Here is an 11,273-nt window from a genome sequence, read left to right on the forward strand (position 1 = left end):
CCACAAAAGAGATATTCTAAGTATCCACAAAGCAAAGTCGTCAAATTGCAATGCTTAATTTTATTTCTTTTGTTAAGTTGTTTAATTAATTTCCAATATAAATGTGTCCTTGAATACCATCTGTCTTTTTTTTAAATCATTCATTGCACCGTATGCGTATTATAAGTACTCCGTTATTTATACAAAGTACACCGAGAAAGAGTAGTTTAACGTAATTGAATTTTTCCAAATCAACCAATCAAGTAAAAGTGTAAAACAACCCACTCTTTCAACTCGTTTTAACTGTCCTAGAAAATTAACAGATACCACTCGGAGACGTGACATCGCACAAACCCTAGATTTCTGCAGGCTGCTGCTATTCAACTGATTCACTCAGTCACACATCAATTGAAATAGAAAAAACTGCCCAAATTCATTGAATTCAATCGATAATCACCAAATTAGGGTTTAGGGTTTCTGCAAACCCTAGCAATGGGGAAGCGATCGAAATCGAGATCGAAGTCGGAATACTCAGAAGATGAAGAACACCATAAATCTCGTCGTAAATCTTCGTTCGTCTTCATTGATAGTGACGATGAAGAAGCTAACGAAGATTTGAGCCTCAAAATTGTTGAGAAGGCTATGTCACGCGCCTCCAACGCCGCCAATGTTGCAGGTGACGACGATATCGTCACCACTGAATTGGTAGCGTCGGAAATCGTCGGGAAGAAGGAGAAGAAAGAGAAAAAGAAGAAGAAGAAAAACAAGGGCAAAAAAGTTGGGACTGAAATTCATATGGTTAAGTAGTTTTCCATGCTCTAAAGTTTTTATTTTGAATATATATACCTGTAAATTAATATATAGTTATTGCATATTTTCGCATTTATGATTGATATTTGAATTATGTATAAATTAGTAGTGTGCATTATGTGTTATGATAGATTGATGAACTTTTGTATCAATGTTGGTTGAAATTTTGATGTCAAGCTCAGTTGCATTCGCTTTGATAGGGCAACACTTACCAAGTTTATTTGGTTTAATATTCGATATGATTATAAAAAGGGTGATCTTTATGAGTATAGAGCGACTAATGGAACTCAATTATAAAGTCAAGGCTATGCTCCATGTTGGTGAAATAAACCCATGAGTTTGGATGTTAATTGTCGTCTCATTGATATTCAGAAGACTTGTTATAGTTGTGATAGTCATAGCATCTGAGATGATGATGAGATTTCTGGTTTTGAAATTTTTGCGGATCATGTTATGTAAGCAATGTTTATAGAAAAGTTATATCTTGTGAATTCAGGTCATGTTTCATGTGCTTTCTGATTGATTGATTGATTATATTGTTCTAGGTCACATCGATGAAGGAGGAAGATAATGTGGAGCCAACAGACGATGCGGAAGTGGTTAAGCTATCCGAATCAGATGGTGTTGACAACTCCAATTCTAATAATGTTGTTCTACGAAAGCTTCTTGTGAGTGTGATTACTGGCCCTGAATGCCCATTTTCGGAAGTAAAATTTACTGTAAAGGCTTAGTTTCGTATGTCTCTTTTTATCCCCTCAGCGCGGACCAAGATATTTTGACCCTCCAGATAAGAGTTGGGGAGCATGTTTTAATTGTGGTGAGGATGGCCATTCAGCAGTTAATTGCACGTCAGCTAGGAGAAAGAAGCCTTGCTTTATATGTGGGAGTCTTGAGCACGAGGTGAAACAATGTCAAAAGGTATATAGAGAGGAAACTTTAAGAATATGATTGTATTTGTACTTTTTAGCTTCTTCCATTTTTTATAAGCCAGGTAACTGAATTTGTGTTCCTGATATTCATATAAGCTGAGGCAAGCTTGCTTACTGATGCTTTCTGCTATGTCTGAAGTCTGTTGAATAGCCTAAATGTTTGGATATTTTAGTATCTATAGCTGTCATTTGTCTATTGATAAAATTAATCTATTTCTAGGATGGGTTTAACAGTTCAATCTAGTCATCTACTAGGAATTGATATAGTTTCTTACTAGGTTAAACCCCGTGCATTTGCACGATTGTTTATAATAAATAATTTAATGTTTTAGAAAGTTTAGTTTAGATTTTATTTTAAGCAAATGTAATAATTTTGATACAGTCCTTATTTAGTGTAAGATTTTTTTTATTTTTTTTTTGGCAAATACTTTTGGAGGGAAATTTTTTAATGAAATATTGCCAAGTGTCCTTTTGGTTTCGTCTTTAGTAATATGTAATAGATTCATCATAGGAGCTACTCTGTTTTGATTGTCTGGTTGGTTGTAAGCTGACTTGGTAAATTCATTTAAGTACAGAAATGTTGCAATGTTTGGTTGCTACATATTACTGGAACTCGAAGGTTTTATGCTCAACTGAATTCTAATGTGACATGGGAGGTTCTTTACCTTCGAAGGTGCACTAAAGTCCAATTTTTCATGTCCCCTTTTTGTAAATCAACCATCATTACCCATTATAATTTATACTCTTACACCTGTTAGGGAATAGGGACTCTGAGGATATGATTCTGTTTCTGCCTATGATTAGTTGGAAGGTTGGTATATGTCTGAAATACAGCTACCCATGGATATAGCTCCAACTCTCTTGCTTCCTCATAATTTTATCCCGCCTGCATTATTCACGGCTTACTTAAAAGTTGTATTTGTTGAACCTGTTGAGCTATTAAGGTCTTGAAGCTGTCATGTCTTTACTCTACCTATAGTAAGACGGACAACTATCACTTTCAGGGCTATGTTGAGAAGTTTCTTTGTCCTTCCTAGTACTGTTTGAAGTTTTCACAACGATGTTTGTAATTTCTGTGTGCAATGATGTAGGGAAAGGATTGCTACATATGCAAGGGAGAGGGTCATCGTGCCAAAGATTGTCCTAAAAAGTTTAAGCGCAGTTCTCAGGCCTCAGATTTGTGTTTAAAATGTGGTGCTTCTGCTCATTCCATGTCCTCATGCAACAGTGCCTACTTACCTGATGATCTCAAGGTTTTTTTTTTTTTTTTTTTTTTTTTTTTTTTTTTTTTTTTTCCAGCTGAATTTCTGCAATGAAAAGTGGAAAGGATTACTTGTAAAAAAGGCGCTGACCAAGCAATCATACTAGGAAATGAAAATGGAAATTTCAGGGGACTAATTTTTTTTAAAAAAGTTAAAAGAGTATTTCATTGAAATGTTTTCTTCTTTGTGTTAGCTTAATAAAGTATTTCTTTGCATAGACAAGTCAATAAAATCACATTAATATTGTGCTTTATTTGCACTATGACTAAAATTGAGACCGGACTAAGTTTATGTAGTTTAGACTTTGCGCTTGAAAGAGTTGAGTCATAGTTCAATCCTAAACTATTTGTTGAATTATTCTGAACTTTGGATTTGGGTAAATATAACCATAGATTACTATGGAGAATGCAAATGGGAATCTTATTTGTGATGGGGTGCTTGTCTTTTTTAGATAGTATCTTCCTGACCATACTTATTGGTTATAAATGTTACCAGGAAATTCAGTGTTATGTTTGCAAGAGATTTGGACATCTTTGCTGTGTGGACTATTATGATGCTCTTTTGAGTGAAGCTTCATGTTTCAAATGTGGTCAGTCAGGACATGATGGACAGGTATTGTTTCTATTCTCTTAATCTGCATCATGCTTTATGCACTACTTTTGGTCCAACTGATGACTTATTATTAGTGAAAAGTGGGAGTAATGCTTTGTGCTGGGGCTCATGACCTTGTTCAATGTTATTTCAAAATTTGCTACGGTTCTGTTTCCTTGCCCAGATATTTTGCTATTCTAATGTTCATTCTTTGCCTCTTTGGCACTTTGTCATTTCTGTATAATCTTGTACTTCATCGTTGTTATGCTGATTATACTGCTTTTTATCTAACTGCCATTAGTGTTCTAGTATTTTATTTTTTGATGCTTTCTCTATTTCATAATGCTTATAGGCTTTTTTCTTTCCAATATTAAAGTCATATTTGGGTAACATTCTCATACACCCTTAATCAACTAGAATCTTAAGAAGAAATTTGAGTTTGCATTTTTCTGTGCTTGTTAATAAACTTGAATGTTGTATATATTAACGGAAGGATAAGCGTAAGTGATGAAAATACTTGGAAAAACACCCAAGAGTCTCACTTATTTACAAAAGGAGGAAGTGGAGGATTATAAGGATATGAATTATATAATCAGCGAATCCTGGACATTGATGGAACACAAGCCTTAGGTTAGCAGGATATAAAAGTAAGAAAGCTCAAGCTAAAGAATTACTCCTGATTTTATTTACAAAGGCAAGAAAAAACAAGCGTCTTCTTCATGTATACAGGAGTTTAGCTTAATAGCGTCAGGAATTGATTTGCCTGATATTCACAAGTTGCTTTAATTCTTTTGCTTTGCTTTTGAGATCTAGTTTGATTCTCAAGGGGTAACATTAAACTTCCTTAGCTTTTTAAAGTTGTCCTGTACACTGAATAGGCCAGTCCTGCAAATACGCATTGCAAATGTTACTTCAGTACTCATCATTTTTGGGGTTATATTGCATCCATTACTTAAGTGTTGAGGTCTAATTTTTTATAATTTGGAGGATGCCTTTCTAGTTGCATGTGGATCTGACTATTTTCTTTGCAGGAATGCAGAGGATCACGGGGAGAGACATCATCTGCAGGTACACCCACATCATGTTTTAAGTGCGGTGAAGAAGGGCACTTTGCTCGTGAATGCACAAATTCTTCTAAGGTACTTTCTTTAGTTGCATTGGCTCTTCACTGATTTGATTTAATTGAACTGCCTATTCCTGGAATAAGTTCAACCTTCTACCCTTCATCTCTGTTGCTTTATTTGAATCCTATAACCTTAATATTATTATAATGATGATTTGGACATCAGTGACAAGTTTTATTTTCTCTTATGCGGTCATAGGCGAAGAAAAGAACTCGTGATTTATCAACTCCAACCAAGAAATACCCTAGTGACTACAAGACCAGCAAAGGATTTAAATCTGCCCCACATGATTTTGGCAATACCCATAAGAGATTTGACAACGGAAGTCCTACCTGGTCGAGCAAATCTAACCGGAGGAGTGGCTGGATGACAGATCACCCAGGTGATCTGCCCCCTAAAAATGGCTCATATGGCTGGAGGTCTCCTTCTGCACCAAACAAGAAGCACAAGATATTTGGTTTGACTGCGGGTGGTCAAGGTTCAAACACGCAGTCTTCAAAGCGACGGAGTAAGTTCAGTTCTGGTACTCCAATTAAACAAGGATATTCAAATCATTATCCACATAGATTTTCTGCGTCAAGGTTTGGTAACTCTAGTACTGATGGAACGAGGAGAAACTACAATTGGTGGTAGTAGCAAGTATAACAATTGTATTGGGCTTAAATTTATCTTGATATGTATGTGTTTTTTCCATCTAGATGTTTCCTTATCAGCAGTTAGCAATGGGAGTATCATAGATCTCATATTATATTCAATTATATTTATCCAAATTTACAACTATCGTTTCATTAACCATAACAATTCAGAAATTTTGGTCGTGGAACTGTGGAAGCAAGGTTTTGTGTCGTCTATTGCATTTTTTTATTTTTATTTTTTATATTTAGAGAGCCTCGAGGACGGATAATAAGAATAGATTTCAGGATTTTTCTAATTGGGTAAAAAGCTCTAACCAATTGAGCTCAACTCACTCTCTAATTTTTTTTTTATACCCATACACGAAAAATTTTCAACACAAATCCAAGCAAAGATGAGTGAATGATTATGTAACAAAACAACATAAAAATTTAAGAAGAAACTTATGTATCTATTTAGCTATAATTTTTTATATTAAAATTAAATATGATTTGGTGTTACGTGAATGCTATGTGTCATCAATTCATCATCCATTTTTAGTAACGTTTAGTTTGAAGAACTCTTCATCGACATGACCTCCTTGTTATAAGGTGTTATTTACGCGAAAAAACTGAATAACTTCTCTATTTAATTTTTGCTTATATTGTAACTCCTTAGTAAACACAATAATTTGCAATTTAGTTTATAAGAATTTTTTTACACTACAATACCAACCAACCAATTAATATACAAAATAATATTTACATCAATAATTCTTTGATTATATACAGTAAAATGAATAATTATTACCTCCCATTTATTTTATTCTTTTGCTTCTCTAAGTCATACTTAAGAGTCCTTTCATTCTTGTCAAAAAAAGAAAGTCCTTTCAAAACATATGCATGCGCAAACTTTGTTTTTGGTACATTATTTTCCTCTATTTTGTGTATTGGATTGGTTTTGAATATGGGTATAATTTATAATTCTCATTTATATTATGCTATTAGTACAGTTCCAATTATTCTTACCTTTCTCATATAAATTTATTTTGATCAAACTTACAAATTTTTTCTTTTAAATTGTAATTTTAAAGGACATCCATTGGCTTTGTCAACGGAGCTAGTAATGAAAGCATTTCTACTTTATTTTTTTATTTTTTTTTTAATTTTTTAATTGAAAATGCCTATAAAACTTGTAAATATCCCCATTCTATAAAAACTCAGAATACGAAAACTCTAAACCCTCACCAACAAGGTCTTCATATAAGTAGATAACCCATACTTGCCCCAAAAAATATAGTGTTGAAAAGATTTTCATCTAATCCATAATTGGCACAAAAAAGACAAACAATAACTCAACTGAAGAAAACAAGAAAACTATAAGTACATACGGTGTAATAACATAAATAATACTTGTAACAAGTCAAAGCTAACTTAAAGTTGTTACAAAGAAGAAGACACTAATAAAAATAATACGTGATACTTTTGCTAAGAAGAAATGTTACAATCACCAAATTTCCGGAAAAATTCGGGATATTCCCACTCCACAGAAACTGATAAGCTATACATTGATGATGAATTCAACCCGCTGATTGTCTGTTGCTCCCTAGGATATTCATCAATATCATAAAATCGAGGCTTAAATGTTATATTACCCTTTAAATTTCCAACACACTTAACACCAACCATAACATTCAAGTCAACTATCAAAATAAGTGAAGCAATTGATGGGACAGCAATCACAGATTTTCTCAAAGGTAATTCATCACCACCCTTAACAAACACTGATTTGTCGGACTTTTCATAAAGAATACTTTGAAAGTAATCCTTCACATATTTGGTGGAGTAACTGTAGTTGCTATATCTACCATGAATACTCCCACTAACACAATATTCAACTCCATTTGCATGCATCAGTGTAAACTTTATGCACAACTTTTCCATCATCATATTCCAAATATCCTTCGCTGATTTGGTGGCCTTTATCATCCTTTAAATGAAAAGAAATAGCAAATTCCGGAGAAGGGAGGCACTTACGAGTTACATGCGGATATAAAATGCCAGCTTTAATCTCGTTTAAACTAAAATAATTCAACTTCGTCATTCTCTCATACACTTCAATTTCTCCAGCAATTCTTGAAGCACCATCAAAATCATTAAAAGGACAAATGAAAACACTGAATAATTCCACAAGCTCTTCGGGCCGAAGATTTACAACCCTGAGAATCAAAATTAAATTTACAATCCCAAATCAAACAACCCATCTATCATATAGCTAACACATAATTCACAAGTTGGTGTTGCCGTCTTATACTACAATAACTAAGCATAGTCATGCTGCCCATACAGCCATACTGTCATGTAAGCAAAATTTGAACATATTACTTTTAGATAAAGATAATGTCAAAGCATTGTAATTGATATATTTCTGGATTACAAGTAAAAATTTATGGATAAGGATTCAATTTCAATAGAATAACATAAAATACGCACAAAGAAAAAATATGGCCGACTTTCCATCAAATCGTAAATAATTAGCGTGTGACCACTAGATAAAAAGTAATTTGATTGCACATATGCTAGTCCAATATTAAATCCATTATATTAGCCAAAATAAAAAAATCATACCAAAATGTATCATATCTGCAAGTTCATGTTTACAAAAACTAATAAACCCACAATTAAATATAACCAAGTTGGGGAAAACATAATGACATAAAGCCAACTTCATATACAACTTCAAAAGAACAACTTTTGTATCAAGTTTTTATAATTTTTACATGTATCAAGTTTATAAATTTACACTTAAAAAATGGATACGTTTTAAGACACATCTTGAATATTGTGAAAAGTCAAATGAAGCATGTAAAGAGGGATAGAGACTAGAGAGGGTACAAGGCATGACACGAAACACAAAAAAACGGGTTAATGTAAAGGATTCCTAACCTATTTAGGTGTAACACATTGGAAACATTCAATTAAACAACTTAACACAACACATTTGCAACCTCTACATACCTTAACACAAGGGTTGACTTTTAGCTATAAACAACATTCTTGTCCCTAAACAATACTATGTTCTTTTACTAAAATAATTAAAAAAAAAAAGGACTTACTTTCCACTAAGAATCTCATTTACACTGCAAGTAAATACCTATAAATTAACTCTTACATATTTTATTTTATAAAAAGGTTTGAACTCACATCTCCCACGTATAAAAGTAAACAATATTATTTTATCACAGTTCTACTCTTATAATACAATGCAGAATATGGTAATGGAAGATAAGATTCCATAATAAGTTTTCAAAATTTTATTTTACTGTTTCTACAAAATAAAGAATTATAGTTGTTAAACTTCACAACAACATGAAATGGAGGGAGTCTATGTAAAGAGAAATATCTGGAATTCAAAGAACACTACACAAGTCCAACATTGTTACAGCTTTATTTATATATTGATTTTTTTAATAAATATGCAAAATTATGTACAGTAAAATACAAAAATGACATAAAAAAATTTCCACTTACCATTTTCGATTGCACAATGATTGCAGGTGTGGTCGAATAAAATAACTAATTTCATCAGATTTTACCTCTGCGAGCTGTAGCAAAAAGAACAATAAAGATCAGATCCTATAAAAAGTTAGCAAAGTAGTAATGGAACATGAAGAAAACATACTATCTCCGCTTCATATTATTTGCAACGATGACATAAAATGTGAGTAAAAAATGTATTTCCAATTGCAAATAATATGAAACAAAAGTAGTAAATAAACCCACCTCAAGCCTCTTTCGTGTAGAGAGAGGTAATCTCTTTTCAATACTTGATGGGAAGGGCTTCTTACGCGAAGGCTTCTCATCACTTACCGCGTCTTCCCAATCTAGTTCTTCATTTTCACTATCAATAGACGAAGGAGCATCATCTCCCTCTCGTAGATAGTTTTCAGGAATCTTATCAAATGGATGTTCCCAAGTCACCCACACCAACATCCGGCGTTTTTGCCCCACAATTTCCTTTTTATTCACAGGAAAATAGGTTGTATCCCTAGCATCGAATTCCAATTGACTAACAATATCCTCATCATCATCGAATTTCAAATTGGCTTGGATTTCTAATAGCGAGTATGCTGGCACCGGTAACATACACAACTCAGTGGGATCCCCAATTTTTAAACTCAAAGACTCGTCAAAAAGCTCATGACATACTTCCCTATTCTTAAGTTGGAATGATGCTTGAAGTTTTAATTCTACTTGTTTGGAATCAATTTGATTATCACTTCCAACACTAAGAAAAGTAATGCCTATGTAAGCAAGTATTGCACAATGATATATTGTGAACCCCATTTTAAGGGAGCTTTCAAGCCTAGGAAATTTCCGTGTAGTGCGTTCGACATTGTAATCGAGGATGAGATGTTGCAAAATGTCATAATGAACTTGACGAGAGAAGCTTAAAAACTTCCAACCGTCAAAGAATAAAACATCTCGAATCCTATCTTTGAGTAAAATATGTAATTTGAGGTTTTTAGGAAGACATCGAGGGGTACCTAATTGAGATTTCTCAAGGATGAGCAAAAAAAACTATCTTCCAAAATCACGGTTTTGGCATGTTTATGATCCAACTTGAAGAGGGTAAATACATTTCCCTTATCATCGACTAACCTAATATGACCATATAATTCAATCACACATTTGTCGTCCACAACATTACCATATCTCTTTTTCATATCCATTACTAAAAACGAGTCCCTTGAGATTTTGATAGACGATAACTCGAACAAAGGTGATGCTATAACGTGAATAAAATGCATCCTACCATCTGATATCACTGTTTTATTAGCACATTCAGGATCCTCATTTGTATCTTGTGCAATCTCTCCAATCAAATTAGCACATTCTTGGTTTTCTGCATCTACCCAAGACATTGTATATGGGAATAACTTGAGAACTCAAACTGTAATTTCACAACAAAAAAAAAAAAAAAAAAAATACTTAGTATTATTTTTCAGAACTTAAAACATTAACAGAGTAGGCCCATCCTTGAGACGGGTATTTTCATAATTCATCTAAACATTAAAAAGGTAATTAGGAACTTTGATTTTAGGGAAGAAAGGTCCAATTTCATAGGTCAAATTAAGCAAAATCGAATAAATTAGGCTCATTGATTTTAGGGAAGAAACGTCCAATTTCATAGTTAAGCAAAATCGAATAAAATTAGGCTCTTTGATTTAAAGGAAGAAAGGTTCAATTTCATAATTAGCAAATTTGATTCAAATATCAAATTAAGCTCGTAATTCATCAGTTCAACAATCGAGTTTAGAAGAAACCCTAAATTGAGTATACTGAGAATTAAATTGACTATAAACCCTAGATTGTGAAATTAATAATTTCATGAATACAACCATTATCTTACCTCGGAAGCAGCTTCAATGGAATGGAAGATATAAATATCAGAAGGCGCCTCAATGGAGAACGAGGAGTGCGCTTCAAACTTAAACATTAACGATCAACTTTTTTAGGGAGCAAGAGTGGCAAAGGCTCAAACAGCCAAAATTATGGAGTATGACTTTACTTTATTTACATCTAACCCATGATAAAAATTACGTAGTAAAAGGAAAATTGTAAAAAAATAAATAAAATTTTAAAAGTACCATTTTGTAAAAAAAATAATATTTAAAAAGTTTATTGTCAAAGAAAACCTGATTGTGGATTTTTTATTTTGGAGAAAACCTAATGTTCCTAATTCATGTTGGGTCCACTGGGAGAAATGAATTAATATTTTAAAAGCTTTCCAAATAAGAAAATGGAGCAAGTATTTCAAAACGGTCAAAAAAAAAAGTGGAGCAAGTATTTAAAAACGGAGGGAGTATAACACAAATAATGATAATCCAACTGCAACTGGAATAAGAAAATTATTGTACATAAATAAAACTTGTAATAACGCTATCTTATATTTTGCGAAGAAGA

General features: G+C 33.0%; 1 protein-coding gene across 1 annotated transcript; it reads left to right on the top strand.

Moving 5' to 3' along the window:
- The first annotated feature begins 304 nt into the window (after positions 1–304).
- On the top strand, positions 305–5,472 carry LOC145571718 (uncharacterized). Its single transcript, XM_081630750.1, has 7 exons — positions 305–777; positions 1,335–1,457; positions 1,549–1,707; positions 2,810–2,971; positions 3,476–3,592; positions 4,603–4,710; positions 4,894–5,472. The coding sequence occupies exons 1-7, from the start codon at positions 472–474 to the stop codon at positions 5,326–5,328; spliced, it is 1,410 nt and encodes a 469-aa protein (XP_081486876.1). The 5' UTR covers positions 305–471; the 3' UTR covers positions 5,329–5,472.
- The last annotated feature ends 5,801 nt before the right edge of the window (positions 5,473–11,273 follow it).

This window comes from Chenopodium album, chromosome 12 (genome assembly GCF_948465745.1).
Source record: "Chenopodium album chromosome 12, dcCheAlbu1.1, whole genome shotgun sequence".
Taxonomy (NCBI): domain Eukaryota; kingdom Viridiplantae; phylum Streptophyta; class Magnoliopsida; order Caryophyllales; family Amaranthaceae; genus Chenopodium; species Chenopodium album.